The sequence below is a fragment of the Amblyomma americanum genome, chromosome 10, assembly GCF_052857255.1.
Source record: "Amblyomma americanum isolate KBUSLIRL-KWMA chromosome 10, ASM5285725v1, whole genome shotgun sequence".
NCBI classification, from domain to species: Eukaryota; Metazoa; Arthropoda; class Arachnida; order Ixodida; family Ixodidae; genus Amblyomma; species Amblyomma americanum.
This window is the reverse complement of record NC_135506.1, coordinates 84,135,696-84,160,915: the sequence shown is the minus strand read 5'-3', so window position 1 is coordinate 84,160,915 and position 25,220 is coordinate 84,135,696. Positions and strand designations below refer to the sequence as shown.

The following is a 25,220-nucleotide window of genomic DNA, read 5'->3' as shown; positions in this document are numbered from 1 at the left end:
TGAAACAAAGAAATTTACTGCTGATCCTCTGAGGCTACATCCAACTCCGGCTTGCATAGCAGGGGTGCCAGGCGCGCCCAAGCAGTCCTGACGAACGGTGGACAGCTGCGTGCAGGCTAAACAAGGTTTGGCATATAACTGGCGAATAGAACCTCTTAAAGGTATCTCTGCACAAATTCTGGGGCCGCAATGTGGTGAGTCATACACTTATGAGTAAAGGTGCAGTCACGAATAGGTTAGAGCATCCTACCCCTTTGTCATACAGCCACAAAAAAAAAAGATGCCGCCACCGTCTGGAAGACGTTCAAGTGACGAGCATTAGCTGTTTGGTTTACTTGAACTGATATGAATGAGATTAAAGTGAGGTACACCAAAGGAATTACGAATTTGCACACCAATTTAATGTACCAGTGATGTCACCAATCAGTCAACAATTCGATATACTCATGGCGTCACCAATCAATCACCGATCGGGTTGCTATATTGATTTATTATCGGGAAAACCATCTTCAATTCCTGGGACTAGAAAATTTCACGCCAAAGAGAGGGGGTAACAGACCCCAAGAAATCGAGAAATAGAATGAGTAAGAGCTAATCCTCTTAAAAAATAACTTCGTGCACCCCATTTTAAATTACGGAAAAACTAAATGCCATGCTCCCAGAAGATGGACGTAGAAGTATGATTATCCAGTAGCAGATCTAAACGGCATGAAGTAAAGCCATTCAAAGTTAAGCAGACACACTTAAAGGGGAAAAAATCCTCAGAGACCGAAGTTGTTGCCTTTCCAAAAGCGAGCGCGTTTGACACTTCCGACAGCGAAAGCCATTTAGAATTTGCTGTCACGATAATTAACAAGCACAGAATAATTCATTATTCAACCATTTTGAATTTACTGTGAATCATGCTACGATAATTTACAAGCACAGAAGGATTCATTATACATCTTGTGTGTCTCAAAACGAAAGATTAGGAGAGATGGCGTCAGGTAGAGTTAGCCAAAGATTGGCGTCAGGTAGAGTTAGCCAAAGATTGGCGTCAGGTAGAGTTAGCCAAAGATCATTCCTCTTCCTCTCCCATGAGCCATTGCCGCAGCTACTTTTCATATTATGTTTTAGAGAGAACGCCGGCTAGATAACATCGTATTGGATACAATTTCCAGCAGATGCAGCTTGCGGAGCCTGAGCAGCCCAGGAGTGTTCAGTATAGTGTTCTAACTTCTGTCATGTCAGATTTTGGTGCATATCTGGCTGCGCAATCGCGGCAGGCGAGAGTTTCAGTAAGAAAAAAAAACAAAATGTACGAACTACAGATGGCGAGTGGGCTTCGCATTTATTCCTTCTATGCCCCTGGCTTCCCGACTGAGGGCTCTGTAAAACATCTGTAGTAACTGTTGAGCTCAAGATCTCTCTTTTGACTCCTTTCTGTTCATCAGACGAAAATCTTGCATGAACATTGACACAGAAGCGAGAAGAAAACAGAGTCCTATTTGCTGAAGGTCAAGCTTTATAAACGCTAACAGACTGAAGCATAACCTTTGTTTGCGAAGTTGTTCTGCGAGGTTTTAAATGTCTCATAATGGAAACATGCAAAACGTCAATTCCATTACATTTTGGCAAATCTGTTTTGTGAAAAGTTTCTTCTGCAGCGGTGGTTCAATACCTGTCACTCGGCTGCTGAGCCCTAAGACACGGAAACAATCCCGTCCATGATGGCCGTGCTTTGTTTAAGGAGACGCAAAAGGCGCCGATGTGCAATTCGATGTAAGTACAGGTTAAAGACCCCCAAGTAGTGGAAATTATTTCGGAGCACTACACTACGGCGCCTCTTTCTCTCTCTCTTCTTTAAAACTTTTTAACACTTCCCTCAAGACGCGGTTGAGGTGCCCACCACGACGTTAGACAGTTACGGGGCCGTTTCGTTTAAGAAAAAACAATAACGTTCGAAGCATTATGGCCAGAATCCGTGCCAAGCACGTATAATGTGCCCTCAACAGCTTTGACCTAATTATATGTAAAATTTCACGAATTAAATATTTTTGCAATATAATACATCTTGCAACTCTACCAGCGTCTTCATACTTTCGTAGTCACCATCAACATCTTAACTGCATCCACTGCACGGGGAACATCTCTCCTATTTCCCTCCAATTAACCCTCTTTTGTGCCAGCTGGGAACAACTTGTCCCTGAAAAATTCCTAATCTTGTCTCCCCCCTGACTCTCTGGCACCCCTACTACGCTTGCATTCTCTTGGAATGAATTAGTTTACACTACGGGACGACCGTTTACCCTCGTTTTGCAGTACATGCCCTGCTCATGACTTTTCGTCTTGATTTCGACTAGTATGACGAAATAACTCGCATATATTCCCTAGCCAACTCTACTGCCCTCGTGTCTTTTTAAAGTTACACCTAATATTTTTCTTTCCATACATAAGAAAATCGCAAACGACTATTCTATGCCTCAGTTGCACTCATTCGAAACGAGTTCCTCGGAACCGGGCTTCTTACCGGGGAGTTCATGAGAGCCATGTTGAGCCGCGCCGCTGGAGACTGCGTCCGTGCGCTGACGGAGGCCGGGAACTCTTCTGACCGCGGAACGTGCTCGCAGTGCGCCACCGCGTAGTTGACGAAAAACAGCTCCAGCGCGTTCTTACCGGGAAGCTCGGGGATGTTGGGGCCGTCTCGGAGCTCGGGGTACTACGAGACACAAGTTGAAGGTGAAAGTTTAGTGGCCTCCCACAGAAGTAGGAATGTTCTGTCTGTTTACATTTCATTCTTTTTTCAACTTTTTCATCATAATCAGCCTGATTACGCTCATTGCAAGGCAAAGGCCTCTCTCATGTCTCTCCAACTGACCCTGTCCTGTGCCAGCTGCGCCCACTGTACGCCCGCAAACTTATTTTCATCCGCCCACCTGACCTTCCGCCGCCCCCTGCTGCGCTTGCCTTCTATTGTAATACACTCCGTTACCCTTAACGAACAGCGATTATCCGTCCTTCGCATTACATGCTCTGCCCAAGCCCGTTTTTTCCTCTTGTATAGGCCAACTAATGAAATATAATCTATGTTGTGAAACGATGTAAAGCTAGACAAAAGTCAAATTTTCTGAACTTAGAACTATTGCAGATATTGCGAGCCACTGCTGAAAAATTTCAGAAGATAACATGTATGAAAAGAACACGGTCTGATAAGTACATAGACCACATTGATTGGATGAGTCGCCAACTAGCCCATCAAATGCTTCTGCAAAGCAGATAACTCGGAAGTTCTTGAAAGCGTAGTGGGTGTTTCGAGTATAAAATGACTAGACTTTGTGCTTTAACTAGTTTCACATATCAAAAAAAAAACAATCGGAAATAAGCAGCCTGAAAACTTGCACGAAGGTTAACAATACCATAACGAATTTTATGACAGAGCGAAGCGTAGATAAAAGTTATCCTCAACATAATATAATAGAGTTCAAGATTCAAATGAGGGTCTGCAGTATTGTAGAAATAAATGAATAAAATATCTCAAGCACACAGAACAGTGGAGGCGATGGCGCTTTAAAAGACGGGAACGAAGGTTAAAGCCAAAGGCAGCGCGGAAAACCGTCCAGGAAAACCGGATGTCCTTTTCTTTCTGAAGAGGCATGTTGATAACATCCATTGTGCCCATCATGTAAGCGCACTTCCCTCCATTTAGATAATTATAATTTCGTCTGGCACGATGGGTCGAGTGACACGATCGACCCAGGTTGCAAAGGCGTCCAATGGACAATAGTGAAACGAAGTAGCACCAAATCTGAAGGATTTTAAACGGCCATAATGTGGGTTCCATTTCCTCCTCTTATCACGTCCGCCACCTATCTCGCTTTCCGCGCACGCGCGGAGATTACTCTCCATACCCCTTTGGACCAAACACTTCTAATTCTTCAGACTAGCTCCAACGACACTGCGAAACGCCTCCTCGGCGTTTCATCAGTCTCCACCATCTGAGCGGTATTTCGGCGGCTCATCGGGCCGACGCGTCTAATCGGAAACGGTCACCTCGTCTGAAACCGGCTTTTCATAGAAACTGGCATTTCATCGCTTTCTAACTCGATTCCTCACCACCTAACTTCGTGCGAACTCACCCCCGCTAACTCATCCCAAGGAATTTTCCGGATCGTCCGCACCACGCTCACTCACTCCAAACTTCTAGCCAGCATCTCTTCCCGGACCGGCAGCCATCATCGTGGTACAGATGATATAATCCACGAACACCGTCCTGGTTACGTTTGAGGGCCGCACCGTCCCACCAACAATCTGCTTCGTACAAATGGTGTACCGCTGCTACCCACACCGTCCCCAGGCATTGCGCTGACTTCGCTGCCTTCAGTATGGGCACAGAGAGTTCAGTGCCCTTCCACCCAAGCCCACTGCCTTACGTGCACCGCCACCATTCTAAACCCGAACGCTGCCCATCCCTGTGCGCCCTGTCGCCTGCACTGTCAAAAATACCATGTTAACTCCGCCGACACCTGCCCGATCCGAGCAGCAGGACCAGGCCCGAGCGCAGTCCTCTACAAAGGCAAGACATCATGACCCATCGCCAAGCCGTCTCTCGGGCAACAGCCCCGAAACCTCTGCAACGACTCCAAATCACTCATCTCGCAAGCATCTTCCCTTCAACATTCACGCTGGCGCCACAAAGACATGTGCAGATGTCCTGCGAGGAGGTTCACTGCCACAAACCCAATGCTCCCTGACGTCGACACAAGCGACCACTGCAGCCCCAAGCCTACTCCCAGAAACTATCTCCCCCTAGAGCCCTGTCTCCAGCCCGGATGCCACAAGCGCCCTGAGCCAAGAACCACCAGCTTCGCGACACCGGCCAGCTGGACCATTTTCCATTCTCCCAACTCCATAGCGCGCACCATCACACTCCCCCATCCTCAAACAATAACCCTAGAAACCGATACCCTAGCCCAGCTTCAACTCGACATGAAGCACCATAAGACAAGCATGCATCTCCTCGCTTCGCTCTTTGGCACCATACCACACCGCCAAGAAGCCCTGGAGCAAGAAAACCAGGCACAAACACTACAGATCACTCAACTCACAGTCCTAGTCACTACTCTTTTCAACGCCGCCAACAAGCAGGCAAAATTCATAAATTCATAGAACAAACCCAACATACTCTTACAATCCTCTCCTCCACATCTGACACCTCATTCCTCAAAAATAAAGAGCCCTGAGGCCACCTTCTTAGCCTTAACCCCTAGGACACATCAGACCATGAGAAGCCCGCCATTTCATAGCTTTCTTCTATGGAACTGCCGATGCATCCGCACGGCAAGTTCACCCCTTTCCCAGCAACTCCTCACCCTTCCCCACGCCCCTTTTGGTATCCTACTCCAGCAAACCAGGGGCGAACGCATCCTCCGCAGATACAAAGCGATTCATGCGAGTTTTATAGGTTGAATCTCACTGGTCTCCACATACATCCGAAGAAACCTCAAATTTTCATTTCTCCAAATTCCTCATATACTCACATAGCACACAGTTGCTGTCGAGCTTGTCCTGGCTCCTACATTTCCTCTCACCATTCCAGTTAACTTCTACAACCCCCTCCCCTCCAAACAATATTCCCTCCTACCCCACCTCTTCGACATCCTCCAAACCATCACTTCCCCGTTCCTTGTGGCAGGCAGCTTCAAATCACCACAAACACAGTGGGGCTACAGAACCAGACACAAAGCAGGGCGGTTACTCCACGATCACATATACTCTCGGCACTACTCCTGGCTGAATGATTTTATACGCACCACTAGACATGGTTCCTTCTCTCAGAGAGACACCACAGCTGTGCTGATCTTCGCTCTATACGTCCCACTTGTTACTTGGCACAATACTGACACACGCCTACTTAGTGACCATTCCAACCTTGTTATCCACATATCCACACAGCACTCCCTACGCAACGCGAAGGTCCGCCACACTTCGTTGCCCGACTTTCGCCGGCTCATACCTCCACCCCCGTTCAACCCCTCCGACTATTCTTCAGGAGTCGCTGATCTTAGACACCCAGGCACGAGCCATACATAAAATTTGCAATCCTACTCCCTATGACAACCCCTATCCTCCACTCCTGCGACTGTGGAACCGTAGAAAACGTCTCCAACGCTCATTAGCTACGCAACCACACAACACACAGCTCCACGACAGAATGCAGGCACTCTGCAACGACATTATCTCCACGGCAAGACACTCTACACCGAACACTGGACACAAACATGCGACAGCTTAGACGAAACTTAACATCAAAAATCACCCTGGTGCCTTATCTATTTCCCTCTTGGACCTCAACCTCATCTCGCACCCACTGTCGAACGCCTCTTCGCCTCCCATACTGATCAGGGGTTTTTCACCAACCTCTAATTACTATACTTCCCACCCCCACAATCCTCTTTCAACTCAACATATCATGGCCCAGCCCTCCCCGCATTAGACTTCCCCTACAGGCACATAGAAATTGACACAGCACTCGCACATTGTAACACACACTCTGCCCCCCGTGCAGACAAAATCACATAAAAAACTCTAAGAAACCTCCCCCTAAGCCCACACATTTCTTCTTACTGTCATCAACGACGCCTGGGCCTCTGGCACCCTGCCAGTGGATTGGACATCCTCCCTCGTCTCATTCATACTAAAGCCCAATGAACCCTCCACCATCAACAACCTCCGTCCCATTTCCCTCACCTCCTGCGTGGGCAAGCTCATGGAGCACATGGTGCTTGCCTACCTCCCTTCCAATCTTCAGGCCACCGACTACCTCTCCCCACCCTCACTGGATTTCGCCGAGCACTATCCATCCAAGACTTTTCCTTCTTCAACACACCTTTAACACAAATGTTCCATATCTGCGTATGTCAAAGCCTTAGTAACAGTTGATATTGTAACGGGGGCTCAGGTTAATGCTGAGGCGTGCTGGGGGTGTAGCTCAGATGGCAGAGCAGCTACCTCTTCTTCTTCCTTTCCTCAGTCAACATAGGATGATGCCCTTCTTCTTCTTCACAATATACACAAGTCTTTCGACTATATATTAGACGACCACAACCTGACCATTCTAGCTGACACAAAGTACGGACACAACATTTGTACAATTACATAAGAGCTTTTCTCTCCCCACGCTCCGCCCGCATCAGCTATCTCGACAAACTCTCACCCCATCCCACTCACTTGTACTCCGCAAGGTACCGTCCTCTCCCCCATTCTCTTAAACATAGGCATGGTCCCACTCGCCCGGGCCCTAGCCGATATTCCTGACCTTCATTTCCTCTTCTATGCAGACAGTCTCAACTTGTGGGTCACCACTGGCTCACCGGGAGAGGTCCAAACAGCACTCCAACAGGCACTTAGCACCATTTCCACACACATCTCCCAAGAGGACCTACAAACCGCCGCGGAGGAGTGTGAATTTCTATTCATAACACACAGTAAATATCAAAGCACGATAAAACCTTCCATCTCCATCACCCTGGCCAGACAGCACATTCTCCAAGTCGACTCTTCTCGCGTCCTGGGTGTGCCACTGACCTCCAACACTTTCACCTCTGCCATCAATCAGTTCATACGCACACGCCACTCAATCACACATTTACTCCACCACGTAGTCTAAAAATATGCCGGCCTCACCGAGACACACGCCAGCCGCCTTGCTCAAGTGCTGGCCCTTAGTTAATTTCTATACTGCATTCCTTACTGCCACCTTAGACGCACACAAGACAAACTAATACGGGGCCTCAATGCACAACACAAAGCAACACTAGGACTCCCCCGTCAGACTCCACAGTTATCCTGTACAGAACAGGCCTTTTACACCCCCTTCAAGCCCTCCTTAACCTACACAGGGAGTGACAAATAATCCACCTGTCCAGCTCACCATCTTGGCGCTAGGTGCTATCCCAGACTCCCTGCACACTCACCTCTTTACCAGACCCACCGCAGTCATCGATCTACCACCCTAACCTCCGCCTCGCACCAATTCCATGCAACATGTTCGTACACCCACACGCAGGCCGCCGCCAAGCATACGCATACAACTTCAAGCCACCTTTGTACACTACAGCGGTGGCCTACACAGGCGCCTGCCTCACAGAAACGGCGGGCTACACAGTGCGCCTTCTTCCTCCACCCTTTGCTCTTTACAACCACTACTGGTTCATACACTTCCCCACCCTCCACTCACGCCCTATAAATACACGGGATCGTCGATGCCATCGCACACTTCGCCACCTTACCGCCCGCATCTGCATGCGTAGTCTATACAGACTTGCAGGCAGCTCTGCTTGCCTGTCACGAGAGAGCCCTCCCCTTCCCTACCCATTGGCCTTACATGCCGCCCTCACAGCATTGAGCCTACGACCAGTGAACCTTCGGTGCATCCCTGGTCACATGGCATTCCCGGCAATAAGCTGGCTCACCAGCTTCCCTGCGATACTATACACGGGGCGCCGGGATCTCATGAATGAGCCCACCGACAGTGCACGCAGTCAGAGCTTACAAAATCAGTCTACGAATACTACACGCAGCAAAAATTGTACTTAGCTGATTTACCACCGCCAAACCCAACCTTATCGATCCGTGAAGCTCGCATTTTTCGCCGAATACAATTTAATCTCCTTCATACACTAACCAACTTTTTTGTATAGGCACACTTCCATACCTCAGTGCTCAAACTGTCCACAAACATATGTAGATAAAGAACACTGCCTTACAGTGCGCCACTTGGCATTCCAGTCCCCCGCCTATCCTTTCCCCTCACCCCCACCGTGGTCCATCTGGCCCGCCTTCCGGGACCTGAACCTGCGACGCGCCCTCGTCATCTTGGGCCAGCACCTGTTATACGCCTTACGTAAAGGCTCTTTTAATAAACGTGCTACACCACCTCGCCATTGCTATTGACACCAATATGCTATTGCTACAAATATAGGTTAAAGAAATCTTGTAGTCATCATGCTAACGCCTTTCTTTTTTCTGGGCAGGTGCATTGTCGAAAATTGCGTCTTTAAGTGGAGCGGTACGTATGTTGTCCGCAGAGATGGCACAAATGAAACCATCTCGTGTTCAAAGCTAACGTTGCGTATTTTAGGACATTTAGAGAACGGCAGTCAGTCTTTTCCACAAAGCAATTCTGGTCTATTCCTCCACAAACATATAGTATACGGCGCGATTTCAGAAACCAAGGTCACCGCACTAGCCAAGAGAGCTCCACGAAACAAGGTGCTGGTGGAAGAACTAACAATATTGACATGAAGCTTCATTTACCCAATACAAAAGCGGGACTAGGCAAAAGATTATGACGAAATACCTAAATCTTGTTGGATGAAATTTGCGTTGTGTTTGTGATGCACATCAAAATGTTTCCTATCGCTCGAACGCATTACCTTTTCAAGGTAGCTCCTGTATAGAGCGAACAGGGGCTCCACAACTGCCGACTCGAAAAAGAGTTGCTCAGGCACGCTCGTCCACCGCTGCCGGTCACCCGTCAGGTTGGCGTACTGGGCCTGGAAGCAGCGGGTCGCGTTTTCCCTGCGCTTTGCCAGTGTCCGAATGCCTCCGATCTCTGGCAGACGGGCCGAAACGTTGTCGACCCCTGGCAGCCGCCGGCTGCTTGCCACCACGCTCAGGAGGCCGCCCACGACGTCGGAGCCGAGCACGGGCAATACCAGGGGATCCAGGCCCACCAGCAAGGAAGACAGGAAGGACACCAGGCTGGGGGAGATGAGCAACGTGTTGCGCGCCTCGAAGTAGTCGACACGGGGTTCGACGTGCATCGGTGGCCACCGAGTCTCGAGGTTCTCTTCCGTGCGATTCAGGTTTCCCCAGTAGAGGTTGTTGGTCTCTGTCTGCTGGAGGACGTACTCCTGAAGAAGGGTCGGCTTGGCCCCAGTTGTGGAAGTAAAGGTTGCCACATTTCCTGAGTGATTGGTCTGCGTTTGTAAGCAACACAGGTCACGAAACAAAATTTTTACGCGTTTCTTTGTTATATTTTTGTGCGTGATGAGCCGCCCCTTTTATTCTTACTGTGATGTGCAGTATCATAGATCCATTCCCCTTCTCCCTTTTCAAAAGCTACTGTAATCAATGCTCGCCCAAATTATGTGTTCTCCATAATGAGAAACGCTTGTATTTTTAAGTTGTGCCACCAAGCGCTAAGAAATCACCTCCTTAGCCATACACAACCAAACGAAAACGAAAGAGCCGAAGTGTCTGCAACATAATCCTCACCCTGACTTCGCACTCTGCAGAAGGAAGGCATCGCTCCCTGACCTCTAATATTGTACTGCACCATCTGCGCCAATCTATCCTCTCAAACTCTCTAATATCAGCAGCTGTTCTGACCTTATTCAGTGGCCTGCATATACCTTCTGTGCTAGTCCATGCCGTATCCTTAAAGGACGATCGATATCTCTTATCCGCATTACTCGTCCCGCCTAAACTCATTTCCTTTCCTACTTATGAAATGAACACGCGCTTTCAAATGCATTGCAAATAGCTGGTAAATGTGAGCATTAAGCAGCTCATCTGCACTTCAGTTTGTACAACAGCACAAATCTGGCTCTTGAGAAGACAACGTTATTCCAATGCATACGGCCGATACTGCTTAGCTTCGCACGGTTTATAGTAGAGTGACCGTCATTGCTCGAAGTGTTCGTTTTTAAACCAGAGATTCAGAAGGCTGTTTATTCAGATCAAAAAGGTTCACCATCGCGCCTGATGTTACCCAGCCTGTTTTTCAGAGGGGAGACATTATCAGAAGATGGATAAAAGCGACACAAAAATAAAAAACTGCTCGAAATTTTTGCTAGCTGTACTGAAGTGTGCAGAAAGCAAAATATTCAAATTTAAAACCAATATTATTGGTTTTTCGAAAGAGACTAAGAACACGGGAAAAAAAGACGGAATGCATATGAAAAGCACTGCACTGCTCTTAACGGCCACGCATAAGATCACGTGTGATTTGCAGTGGGGTTGTTTTTGAGTAACTGTTCCAATTTTAGCATCTTTGTTTGCGTAGCACAAAAGTCGGAAAAATACTATCTATTTGCCACATAGATGCAGTGCGTGGCATCCATGAATGTGGATGAAACTTCACTGAAGAATTAAGCTGTGCCCGACTGTAGTCGCTGCTGCATGAGCTCTAGGGAGTCTTTTTAATAAATATGACATTTAGCGACTGCAGCTGATACAATAGGAGCAAAATATGCTTATCACCAACTGAAAATGAGATGTACATATAAATGATGAGTTATTAAAGAATGCACAAGGAAGTACGTTCTCTCATCGTCGCTTTTAAAAAACTTTGAACGTACGCAGTAATTTTGTATTGGTGGAGCTCTAATGTTTGCCCACATAGTGTGCGCTTACATCCAAGAGCTAAGAATGTAATTGTCATTGCCCCGCTGTATATATACAGGGTGTTTCACATAAGACTATACACAATTTTTAAAGATATGCTTTTTGAGTTAGAAACGCGCTTTTTTCGGCATAGCATTGTCAGCGCTGTAGTACATCAGAATATAGCTAAGATGTGCTAACTAGCAGGATGGTTAACTAATATTCAAAGGATAATTTTTCAACTACTACCCTTAGACTCCAGAATTATTGAGAGGCGTGCTGCCCACCGTACGTAATATCAATATCAGTTCGTAGAATTTCGAAGACACTGTTACCCTCGGCGCTGTAGCCCAACAAATTCTGGCTACATCGCGTCAAATGACACGCGCTTCCGACAAGCTTGCAAGCAAAACAATTTCTCCAGCGCACGTAACTTGTCAAAGTAGCCAAAACTTGGGCTACAGCACCAAAGGTAACCGCGTTTTCGAAATTGTAAAAACTGAAATGGATATTAATTATGATAGGCTACAAGCCTCTCAATAAATAAAGAGTCTAACAGTGATAGTTAAAAAGTTAACTTTTCAATATTAGTTAAAAATTCTGTTATTCAGTGTGTGTTAGCTTTATTCTGATCTACGCCACTCACCATGTCATGCCGAAAAAACGCCCTGCTAACTCAAAAAGCCTATTTTTAAAAATTCTGCAAAGTATTAGATGAAACACCCAGTATAAACTTTGTGAGAATACCTTCTGCTGATTGCACAATGCGCATAAGGATCTGTAACTGGCCCTGCAGTTGTGAGATCAGCTTAAGAAAGCGGCGCTTTTTAATTTGCCGGCAAATAAATACATATTTCAACTGTCAATTTCTGAAGTCGCACCGTGCGCACAAGGCTTGAGAATTTTCTCGAAGCTGCACGGCCATTTTTCCCACTACAGCTGCCTTCTCAGCAAAGATATCCTGCAGAAAGACATTGGCGCACGGCAGGACAGTGAGCGTGATTGATTGAAAATTGATTTTCGGGCTCGAGTACCAAGCATGAGGTTCTTCCTTGATAACGGACATGGCGCGCCTACACAATCATCAGAGGAAACAGTTTACTTTGAGTGGTCGCTTCCGAACATAGTGAAGTCCTTGAAGAAAGGCCAAGTAGGCTGAGCGTTGTTTCGTCCAAAGCGGCGCTGCAGCTCTGCTGCCATCTTTGATCCTTCATACACCAGTAAGAGTGCGGCATCTGCACCCGCCGTTTCTAGCATCGCTCCTTGAGAGATAACCGCTGCTACCCTACCCTGGGCAACAGCAGATTGACGTGGCGTTGGTAGGCGAGTAACATGTCGAAAAAAAAAATGGAGTTTCCACCAGCGGCGAAAGCTGGGCAGGGAAATAATGTACCTACGATTCCTTGAAAGACCTCAGCCCGACGTCGGTTTTTGCGCGCTCTGTCAATTAAAAAACGGTACATTTATTTATATTTCCTCACGCGTCTAACACAGGTGAACTGCGTGGCAAATGACAATGAGAAAGAAAATGCCTGAGGGCTTCATTAAAGTTAGCCTGCCAAGACACTTCTAGAACACAAAGTGTCAGTATGTAAGTGTGAACTGAGTCCGAGCATGTCAGTGCGCATGTAATCGCTGTGTACCTCGTAATCGAAAACTCCGTTCCTAATCCAATGGCCCATAGAAATGGTGCGCGGATGTCTTTTGGCCGTAAGTGCCAAGGGCGGCGAAGGCGTTGGGCTGTTGGGCATGATAAAAATGCGGTCATGCGAATCAGGTTCACTTTTTGTTCAGTGAGGAGACCAGGTAGGAAGGTGCGGTGCGGTTACTGATGTCGCTGCTGGCTCAACCAGGTAAGCTGCGAAAAATGTAGGTTATTTTTGAACTACTTGGTGTACCCTTATGCCATTTTTTTTCGCAAACGAGGGCACATTTGTGATAAACCTCTCGCTATCTACTTTGTTGGCTCTTTGCACCGGGATTCTTTTACTTTTCCGGAGCCTTTCGGGTTAAATTCTGTTTTCTCTTCTTCCTGTTTTACTGATGCACGATTTACTGAAACATTTGAGGCGTGATTCAGGTGCAGCTATAACAGCGAAGCTAAGAGCGACAGTCCCACGTTTTCACGGCTCTGCCTCACCGTAGTCCAGTCCCGTAGCCGTGCGTTTAAGGACCCCCCGCTGACGTCGTTCAGCGCAGAGGCGTAGTAGCGCGACAGGCGCTCCGAGGTGTCCTCCGGTTCCCCGAGGAACACCACGCGGAGGGTGTCGAGCCTCTGCAGCGCCGTCCACAGCTCGGAGGCCGTCATCCACGCGGTGCCGTTGCGCAGCAGGGCGGACAGCTGGTCCCGAGCGCCGTCGACCAAAACCCGCATTTCACCTTCATACCTGCCATGGGAAAGAAGAGAAACAAAGTTGTTCGCCCGACGGAGTCTTGAAACGCTCAAAGTGAGGAAGGTCCACACTTTATTGCTGCCCATTTGGCCTTTTACTGAAGTCTTACTGCCCGTGCATGCCTAATGCCAAAAGCAACATGAAAAGTCGTAGATAGATGTTTGTCTTCTAGCCACAATCGCCGAGTTGAAAGATTTAGAACAAAATTCTAGAAGAAATCATCTTTATTCGCTGTCAAAGTCAGAAAAATAAATTAGTGTTCTACGTTTTGAACAACATGCCAAACGTAACTATACGCGAAACGCTGGAGTACACCAGATAAAATTATGAGCGCTAATCCTCACGAACAGTAACACTGCCTACAATGAAATAATATAGAAACAATAAAGCTACAAAGAAATGATAAATAGGAGAAGGTGAATGCGCTTTTGGTAACAGGGCTTCCTTGCAGTCGGCATTAACAAGGTTCCGCAGTACACATTATAAGACGCCTTAGGTATTGGCACAAGTATGAACAAGGCCCGAAAAATTCAAGCAATCGGTTGCGGTGCATCCTAAATTTCTGGCGCTTTTTGACATTGGATCTATGAAGTATTTCAGGGTGGGGCGAAGAAGTCCTAATGATAAAGCGCGTTGGAAAAATAAGGAATCCTAATTCTTGGTCGGCGACGAAAACCAGACACACCTGCACTGCCGCCCCAAATTCTTCCTTTATCTGCGCGTTAACGGCCACTGAGTAAAAATTCTTACTTGCGGAATTAGCAACATTAGAAATAAAGCAAGCAAAATTGCGCGCCTGTCTAGAATGGGTCTCATCAAGGTAAAGCTTATAAGGCATTGCAGAATTTTGGAAGTGAAAGCCGTTGCAAAGTAAGGCGACCTTCGCGGCTTCACATCTGCATGTGTCGGAAGCTTTGCGATCGAAAACGGCTGCCTGCCTGCCGAAATCGCGCATTAGAAAACGAACGCTGCACCTCATGCTTCTAATAATGCTCATTCAACTGGAGAAATAGATTTGCACTGGACGCAGTGGTGTTTAGGTGGAGGGTTCTTCAAAATTTCTGATGTAATGTTCCAATATATTTAGGTGTTCGCATATATAACAGAAGCCAAGAGTCAGCGAAACCAAGGAGCATGGTGGATATCTTTTTTTTAATTTTCTGTGTTTCTCAATGGGGAATTATTAAAAGCCGAAGAAAAAATAACCACAAGCCGCCAATGGGATCCGGTGGGTGTTCGCAGAAATAACCAGCACCGCTCAGTGGTGCAACACGAATAAAACAGCGTGCGCACGACGTGTACTCAAATTCTTGTTTGCAATTCCCGATTCTACCACGCAGCTGAATTGTCGCATAGGAGCAGGAGGTGCGCTGGATTTCACCGACTGCATTGATTAGCAGTGCATCCACTCTTACCGAGAACACGGCTCAGCGTGGCCGCACTCCGGCCGCGCATCAAAGCGAAGCGCCGCAGCGCACTCCCGTCGGATGCCAAAGCGATGGCTACTGATTCGCAGTTCCCGGGTTCGAACCCGACCGCGGCGGCTGCGTTTTTATGGAAGCAAAACGCTAAGGTGCCCGTGCGCTGTGCGATTTCAGTGCACGTTAAAGACCCCCGGTGGTCGAAATTATTCCGGAGCCCTCCACTACGGCACTTCTTCCTTTCTTCTTTCATTCCCTCCCTTATCCCTTCCCTTAAAGCGCGGTTCAGGTGTCCGCCGATATGCGAGACAGATACTGCGCCATTTGCTTTCCCCAAAAAAACAATTATTATGGAGACCGCCGCTCTTGTTTTGCCGTAAAGTACACTTTAAATAAGAATCAACCCAAATGGGAGTTTATATGGTTGGCGCAACCCTTTATACTCCATATGCGGAAACATTTACTCCATCAATATGGAGTAAAAATGTTCTAAATCACCTATTTTGCTCCCTGCACTGAATAATGAAGTATAAATGAGGGTTCTCCTCCCTATAAATCCCATTTTTAAATGGAGCTTCTTGGTCTCAATGAGCCCCAAGTCCCGAAAGGAGTAAAAAACACCACTTTGCGCCATCCGCCCCGCCACATAGCATCTCGTCTGCTTGTGGTCAGTCGTCTGATAATGGCGGTGAGTGACGACCCCCTGGTTACCGTCGTCGCTGGACCTATGCTCACTTGTGCTCCTTCACGGGCGCCTGCCGCGGTACTAGATATCGTCTTGTCGCCGTTTTCCGCTGCAGTAAGCCGCATAATTCTTGTGAAGCCTACAGTGTTCTAACCATGCCTGACCTTCCTTTGTTAGTGTCGCCACCCCGTTAGAGCCCCTTCTTAGGCCTAACTCTGAGTTTTTTTTTTCAGTGTTGATCTCTCGGTGCGTTGCATAACATGGAACTCTGATAGAATATAGTTTCGACGCTGATGTCTTGATTGAAATGATGAGGCTACATTTTTCCTCAGTCATAATGAAATTGCCAAGCCTTAAAGTGAATATGAAGGCAAACACTGCCATACCAAACTAACTTCAGGGGTGCTTTCATTTTCAACTTATTTTGCTCTTGTATTTAGTCAAATATAGTGTGATGCATGACCATGAAAACTACTCCGCGACTCCTTTTCACTTTTGAACTATTGATTGTAATGCTATATTCCCTTATCTATGAATATATCCAACCAAACAAGCTAGTACTGCAAAAGCAGACGACTCCTGCCGCCTTCGCCTACGGGGTCACTGGGCTTGCAGACGGCGAAAAGAACGCGTGACGCACGGGGGACATTAAGGCAGCGCAGTTTCCCAAGTTGGATTTCCGGCTGCCCCCGCAGCTACTGCCTGTTTCCGCCGCTGGCACTGTTGTAAGAATCAGCCTGAATGACTCCATTTTTGGGCTTCACTTCTGCGGCTAGTAAAAACTCCCTTGTACTCCTAAGTACCTCCCTTTTATAAAGGAGTAAATCGAATATTTTATTCATAAGGAGTGAATAAAACCTCTTTCGGGTGTGCGCTAAAGTACGAGCCATTAACTCCCATTTGGGTGCATTTTTGTTAATAGTGTACACTTCAGTGAACACCAACAACTAAGGGCCCGAAGCGGAGTTGCTGGAAAGCGCACTTTACTCACTATGGCATACTGCGGCCATTGTAGTGCCCAGTGCTAAGGCTTCTAACGAGCCGAAAAGCTGCTGTCTGTGGCATTTTGTATCGTCCCAGGTATGTCTTAAAGATGCCTAGTGTACAAACTGCATAGATCGGTAATAAATTCAATTCAATTCTTTATTTCCCACGTACACATGGAGAGGCTCGAGGGAAAAAAAGCCAGCAAGATGTGGCTTGACGTGCCCCTCGGCTCCTACACACAGGGCAGCAGGCAACATGAAGAGCAAAATATGCAATCAAGATAGGGGATGAAACATCAATAATAACATACAAAAGAGCAGAAAGAAAATATCACAAACCAAGCACGTCTGAAGTTACTTCAAGAACGCCATTTCATGAAAAAAATTCGAAAGAAGCAGCAAAATGTGCATGTTACAATCTAAAATGTAGCACATACACTCTGTATATCTTTTCGGCATACTCGGGACACGTCAAAATTTTCAGCATAGAACTTGTTTAAAAGACGGGGTAACGTGTTTGTTAGGCTACGTGTACCATGCTTGTGCGGCATGTTCGAACGTGCCACAATTCGCTATGTCTGTGTGGGTTACGTTTGTACTTTTAGCAAAAGGTGCGCCATGTCGCTCATGTGATTTAAATTTTGTTTTATTTCCCTTTTGTATCTTTCAGCCAGCCTAACATGGTACATTTCAAATATTTTTACAGCACTGATCGATAATCATGATTCAGTATTACTCAACATGACTGCCATGGCTAAACACCACTATCAGGATAAAACATGACTATCATGATGGAGTATAACATCACTTCCAATGAATAAACAGGAATTTCATGACTCACCATGATACGCCATCACTTGTGGTGACTAAACATGACTCGTTACCATTAACATGACTATCGTAACTCACTACGATTTCCCAGGGCTCCAACGACTTAGCATGACTTGCCACGACAAAACATGACTATCATGAATCATCCTGATTTGCCATGGCGTACCATCACTTGCCATAAACACAAATGACTTAGTATGACTAGCATGACTTACCTGACTAACCATGACTATCATGGTTCAGCATGATTTGCCAGGATTGCCACGACTTAGCATGGCTTGCCTTAGCTAAAGATGACTCATGACTTACCAACTATCATGGCTCAGCATGATTAGCCAGGATTGCGACGCCTTAGCGTCACTGAAGTTAGACAGGCAGACGCAGACAGGAAGGCGCCTGTTTCTGGCAGAGCAGAACGGTGGGCCTAAATTTAACATGCAGAAAATCAATGTTCAACAGCCTAGCAAGAGAACAGCAGTTCACAATTGGCAGCGAGGTGCTGGAAGTGCTAAAGAAATACGTCTACATAGGGCAGGTATTGAGAGCTGATCCAGATCATGAGAGGGAAATAACTAGTAGCATAATAATCGCGTGGAGCGCATATGGCAGGTTCTCTCCGATCACGAGTGGCAGTTTAGCAATATCCGACAAGAGAAAAGTACGCAACATCTGTATCTTACCGGTACTCACCTATGGGATAGAAACGAACGTGCAGGCTAACAAAACGGGTATAGCTAAAGTTAAAGACAACGCAGCGAGCCATAGAAAGAAAAATGATAGGTGTAGCGTTAATAGACCGGAAGCGGTCAGAGTGGGTGAGGAAACAAACGCGGGTTAATGACATCCTGGTCGAAATCAAGAGTAAGAAATGGGCTTGGGCAGAGCATGTAATGCGAAGGCAAGATAACTGCTGGTCCTAAATGGTAAGGGAGTGGAATTCAGGAGAAGACAAGCGTAGCAGTGGGCGGCAGAAGGTTAGGTGGGCAGATGAGGTTAGGAGGTTTGCAGGTATACGGTGGAAGCAGCTGGCAAAGAACAAGGTTAATTGGAGGGACATAGGAGAGGCATTTGCCTTGCAGTGGGAGTAGTGAAGCTGATGATGATAATGACGACATGTAGAGTCCAGATAAAATCATGCAAATTAAGGCTTCACTTCCAGAAAAAAAGTTATTTTATGTGCTGAGAAACTAGCTTTAGTTTATGAATTTAACTGACACTGTAACGACGAATAAACAGGCTGTTTACACGCTGCAGGCAAACAAGATTACGGGCGGTTTAGCTTGGGGCTAATCACGAGTTATCGTGCGCTGGCACGGTTATGCCTTTCTTTGCATGGTTTAATTTTGACTTTCTATATAGGTAACGACAAGATTGTTCCATATACTACCCCCCATCCTCTGCACAGCTTAATCTCTTTTCAGTCATGTTGAGTCTGGCAAGTCGTGTTTAGTCAATGCAAGCCATGGTGAATCATGCTATGTGATCAAAGTCATGTTTAATCATGTTTATTCATGTTTAGTCATGACAAGCCATGCTAAGAGCACAGTCCTGACAAATCACGCTTATTCATGATAGTCATGTTTAGTCATGGTAATCATACTGACTCATGTTTAGTGATTGCAGATCATGGCAGATCATAATGAGTCATTATATCTCTGTTCAGTCACGGCATGTCATGTTATGCTCCATCATGATAGTCATGTTTAATCCTGATAATAGTTTATAGCCATGGCAGTCATGTTGAGTCAGTGAATCATGATTATCGATCCATGAGGTTTGTACACTCGGCCCCTTTAGGCCAGACCTGGGACCTTAGAAACTGCCACTGACAGCAGCTTTTCGGCTCGGTAGAAGGCTTAGTGCCGGGCACTAAAATGGTCGCATATGCCACAGTGAGTGAAGTGCACTTTCCAGAAACTCCGTTTCGGGCCCTCAGTCATTGGCGTTTACTGAAGTATGCTTCACGGCAAAACAAAAGCAGCGTGCTCCAGCGCTGTAGCAACCGACGCGAAGCCCCTGCCTATGGTTCCCAGTGCGCTTGCACCGCTTCGCTTCGATGCGCGGCCGCGCCGGACGCACAGGCGCTCCGCAGAGCGCGGCCACACTTAGCTGTGTTCACACCAAGAGTAGATGACCCTGTATATTTTTCACATATGAGCACAAAAAAATGACACCACAGCTGCGAATCGAAAGTGGGTCCTCGTGCTGAGCTGTACAGCATCGTTAAAGACAAATTCACCACCTCGAGTGCTGATATTTACTACAGTTAGCGGAGTATTTTTGTGAAATATTTGCGTGCATGTCCGTGTATATTTTGAGGTGTATGTTAATGGTGTACGTTTTCTTAAACGTTATCAGTATTAAGCTGCGCTTGCAATACAGTATGCTTTGAGTGCATGGAGTCTTCTTGCAGGGCTGACATTATTTTACATGTAACTATAGTCTAATTTGAACGAAGTTATATCCTGCTTCTGAGCGAAGGATAGAATTTATGTTAAGGACCTGACCGCACGGTATGTAAAGATTAATGTTGATGCCACGACACCATTCTGTGCTTTGGAAACGAGCACGACTGCACACAATCGCCGCAGTGCCCCCACTCAATCACTGAGGAACAATATTCTCTGGTTTGTGTTTATGATATAATGCTCCAGCGGTAGAAGAAGTGACAACGCAAAGCTCGATACCCCGCTGCTGTGGGTCAGTGGTTATGGTGTTCGGCTGCTGAGCCGCAATACGCGAGATCGATCCCGCCCTCGGTGGTCGCATTTTAATAGAGGCCAAATGCACTGTACTATGACAGTGCATCTTAAAGAACCCCAGCTGGTCGAAACTCTTGGGAGCCCCACACTACGGCGTCCCTCCATAGCCTGCGTTGTTTTGGGACGTTAATCCTCACAAGCCAGCAAGCCTAAACCTCGATGCTACAGGTGCAAGTATCCTGGTATGAAAAAGGGCCGTAAACAAAGTTTTCATGATAATGCAGTCAATTCGAAGCCCTCCAACGTCTCGCCTCCTTCGCTAGGCGTGCTCCCTGTTGCTGTACTGGTTCAAAGACGAGAATTTTAAGTGGCGTCTAGAATTTAGATTTCCTTCAAAAGCTTGGCCTTTGTAATTATTCGCTCTCGGAGAAATGGCGTGAGCAACCGACTTGTAGCTGCTTCCGTCGGTGGGGTCCCGGCTGACCGCCTGACGGGCGAGGGAGAGCGCTCCGAAGCGGTAGGTCCTCGCCAGCAGGTGGAAGCATGCCTGCAGCTCTTCGGGCACCTGCGTTTTGGACGGCGTTCAGTTGGGCCTGAGCCGACTCGGCTGTTGCGGTCGCTTCTTACACCGAGGAAAAAGCGGCCTTGGAGCTGGTATATGTCAACCAATGCTCAGGCATTCTGTGAGGCGTAAGCAAAGCTGCACGTTAGAGCCTATAGACCAACACCGACCTGTGACGTCAGCAAGGTGCGGTGGCGCTGCTGCCTCCGGCTGTGCTGACGGTGGGTGGAAAGTAGGCCTCGTACCCATTTTCACCAACATTTTCAAAGGAGTTTTCTGATTTCAGATTGCGCCCCTGCTCTCACCCTTTGGTGAAAACCATGAACATTCTATAGCAGACTGCGAACGTATGAAACTTCATTTCAAAGGCGGAGTATTTTTAAAACACTGCGAAAGTTCTGCGAGTCGCCCGCAACCGGGGGGTATACGAAGCGGGTGCCCGGCCCATGGACACACATGTGAACAAAACTTACATTTCCTTGTTTCCCACGGCACTCAGGGGGGCCTCTGTTTGTTAATACATCAATGGGACGAAATGGGCTACGTCATTATGAAGCCCAAGGCATTCTGTACGCTGGGTTTTTCTCCGAATCATGCAAGCTTCTTGTGCGGTGCGAAATGCTGCCGCACGCTACATTCACGCGCAAATGATGCCGTTCAAACTATGTACATGTTTACACTGAAGGCAGTCTTCAGACAGCACAATAAACATAACAGAACCGCACACAGTAGCCGAAGACAACACCGTCATTACGCACATGGGAAGCGCTCGCGTGCGCCGGAGCAGCAGGAGGCCATCGGTGTCGTCTGCGCCGTCGTTTGCTGCAGTGCGCGGCTACACTTTTTCCAAGGCGTTACAGAACTGCTCTTTGTGCAGTGCTGTCTCGGATGTCTAGTGTGAGCGGCTATATTGTAAACAAACAAATTTGGCGGATGCGTTTACATGTGAGACTAGATGAAAAGCCTGCGCGGATTGGACAAACATCAAGCCGATAGAGCGCCTTTTGGGGTAATTTCGGCTTCACAACAAGCATGTGTTGTGACGTTTTACAAAGCTTCGAAATGGCGAAGTGTACTTTGGCACACTCTTCATCAAAGCACTCGCCAACTGTTTAAGAACGGCTGCCTCCGGGGGTTCTGTGCGAAACCAGAAAAATATTTTCGTAAGTTTTGCTTACACGTGTTTGTATGGGTCGCTGTCACAGACCAGCGGGACGTGGCACACTGGGCCCGAGCAGAGGGGGGAGCTCACATAGAGCAGTAACATGGTCGCAGCACGGCTGTTAGCGGGGGATTCGTCAAGTTCTTTCTCCGAGCTCGGCCATTGGCAAACCAAAACCACAGCGGAGTTCTAAGGAGGCGTGGCGATTTCAAGGACGATGGTGCATATGCGCCGGTTGCCGAAACTCGAGCGTGTTGGCCTGGCCGACTCGGCGACGCCTGTCAGGGAACATATAATTCTTGTGCGCTTTCTCCTGCCCTCCCGTGGGGCGCGGATCTCCGGCGCGCTCCCGGGAAGCTTCGCGGGTTACGGAGTCCTTTCTGCCCGTCGTCCCGGTGTGGAGAAACAAAGAGAAAGCGTCCCGATTATGGGAGGAAAACTATGTGCCGGCCACCAGCCCCGTTCTGGTTGCAAGGAGCTGAGGACAGTCGGGGGAAGACATGATCACATGCAGGGGAAGCTGGATACATTCAATTGGGGTAAGACAGGCAGCAAAAGAGGTTGGGTGGTGTGTTAGCGGCATTGAGGGCCGAATTACCGCGCCGAGGCACGCGTTCCATCGCACAAGGCCCGCCGCCTTCGAGCCATCGCCGCATCGACAGCCACCCGAACCGGAGTAGTCACCTTGGCCCCTGTATGTGAACTGCCCGCAGGACTTTTCCTTTTTTGTTGTCTATGTAACGTTGTATTCTGTACATCTAATGCATTGTACGCCTCTGTTGTACTTGACGTAGTTGGGCGGATTAACTTCTGTATTGTGTGTCTCCTGATTGTCCCGTTTGGTGTTTTCTCTTGTTCTTTCTGCCAATCCCTCTGTTAGTTTTTGCTTTGTACTGTTGTTCTTTGCCTCCAAGTAAATTGTTTGTTTTAGGAACATAACCCATTGAATTCCTTCTCGATCACCGACGCACAGACACACGTGCACCACGCATGGGCTGACCGGCCTTTACAAATAAATTTCTCCAACACTCGCCTTTAGGCCACAGGGAAGCGTAAAGCGACCCCTGTGCTTCGACGGCTTGCGCCAGGCAGCCGGTCGACGAGCGGTAGTTGTGACAATAATTGGCGTCCGCGACAGGACAACGTGTCAGGGCTGAGGCTCCGAAGGGTCAACGAGGGGGTCAGAAGAGGTTCATGCTAGTGGCTAAATTTCCACTGTTTTCTGAGCACGATGGCAGAGGTCGAGTTTGACAGACTGGTAGAGCAGGGAAGAAGCTTTGGCTTTGAAGGTAAGGAACTGTTCTCGTGGAGTGAACAGGAGCGGGCTAAACGCCGCGAAGAGAAAAATGCAGAGCGCATTTGGTACAAGGAAGAATCGAGAACGCGAAAGTCCTAGGAGACATGGGGAGCTAGAGAAGCAAAGGGAAGATTAAAAATAAGAATGGCTTTGCTTGAATGGAAAAAGAGGTGTTTTTGAGGCGGGAACCCGCAAGTACCCCGAAACGGACTCCAGGTCCGGGTCCGAAGAGAGGGGAGCGGTCCATGGAAACAAAGTGAACCCGCACAAAGTTATGCCTGTTTTCAATGAACAGCTCGATGACCGCGATGCATATTTGAGCCGTTGTGAGCGCGTAGCACAAAACCAAGGGCGGCCACGGGACCGATGGTCCACTTTTCTGAGTCTGTGTTTGAGCAGCGAAGCGCTGAGCATTTTTCTTCGAATGTCCGCGCCTGATTGTACGAGCTACGACAAGTTAAAGCAAGCTCTAATGCTGCGATTTCGGTTCATGGAGGAAGGATTCAGAGGGAAGTTAAAGGGGGCATCGCCCATGAATGGGGAAACGTGCTCCCAGTTTGTGACTCGACTCAGAAACTTTTCCGAGCGGTGGGTAGAGCTTTCCAGCACCAAGAAGGAATATAAGGCTTTGTTTGAGCTGATGGTTAAATACCGGTTCCGTTTTCATGGACCAGTTGAGTTTTCAAGGACCAGTTCCGGCCGCTTCGGAGGCTGTATATTTTATTCTAGCGATCGGAAAAAAATAACTCGCCAGAAAGGGAGAAATGAAATGAAATTGGTTCTGAGGAAATAAATGGCACTGTAACTGTCTCACTTGTCTCGGCAGACACCAGAACCACGTCGTAAGTGAAGGGATACAGGAGGGAGCGAAAGAAGAACGGAAGAAAGAGGTGCTGCAGTGGAGGAATGCGGAATAATTTCGACCACCTGGGGATCATTAACGTGCACTGACATCGCACAGCACACGGTCGCCTTTGCGTCTCGCCTCCATCGAAACGCTGCCGCCGCGGTCGGGTTCGAACCCGGTTCCCTGGATGAGTAGCCGAGCGCCCTAACCACTCAGCGACCACGGCGTTTCGGAGCTCTTACGCGTTCATGCACTGTAAATTTCGTCCCTGCGGACAGTGAGCTGGGTGCGGATAATCAAGCAATTTTTTGTTATTTTCAACGATACAGTCAAGAAATTATGGCATTTAAAATGGCCTTACAGTTTCCTCTCTCTCCTAAAGCGAAAGGAGTACGATGGTTGTGTGTCACTTACCTGGGGCACGTGTTCCCCGTGGCTGAGAGGGAGCAGCTCTTGTGCGGGTCCGCCATGCGGCAGAGCGGGCGACACGAACGCCGCGAGGGAGAAACCCACGTAGTTCAGCAGCGTCGCCTCGCCGTGGTTGCGCAGTAACACCGAGAGCTTTTTAAGCTGTTCAGTTCTGTCGACCTGCGAAGCGGACCACACTGTACTGAGCTACCACTCACGCCTAATGACCTAATCTCTGTCATCCGGATCGCTTAGAAGGGTCTCCATGGGCTACCGTTTAAAGGCGTCGCTGTTCATGCTGCGCGGATGGAGCGACCAGATTTATCTCGATTGATCTTATACAGGCAGAACTGATTCTATGTTGTTCCGGAATGTTCTAGTAACTTTGCACGCCCCATCTCGAGAGTTCGCTATCAGCTTTAAATTGGGCACGGCCGGAAGTGGCGAGCATTTTGTTCGACGACCGCCGAGCACACTTGTTGTTTTGCGCCGCCGCTGATCGAGTCATCAAGTCCATTGTGGGCGCAGGTTAGACAAGTAAACAGTTTCTTTCGGAAAC

At 47.8% G+C, this 25,220-nt stretch overlaps 1 protein-coding gene across 1 annotated transcript in view; it reads right to left on the bottom strand.

Moving 5' to 3' along the window:
* The window catches only part of LOC144106513 (uncharacterized), a 90,330-nt gene that overhangs the window by 8,353 nt on the left and 56,757 nt on the right, over positions 1 to 25,220 (bottom strand). Inside the window, exons 7-11 of the mRNA XM_077639356.1 lie at positions 24,668 to 24,841; positions 20,835 to 20,950; positions 13,487 to 13,754; positions 9,414 to 9,959; positions 2,510 to 2,698 (exon numbers count right to left, since the gene is read on the bottom strand). Coding sequence (XP_077495482.1) covers positions 2,510 to 2,698; positions 9,414 to 9,959; positions 13,487 to 13,754; positions 20,835 to 20,950; positions 24,668 to 24,841 — 1,293 coding nt within the window. The remainder of the gene's footprint in view (positions 1 to 2,509; positions 2,699 to 9,413; positions 9,960 to 13,486; positions 13,755 to 20,834; positions 20,951 to 24,667; positions 24,842 to 25,220) is intronic.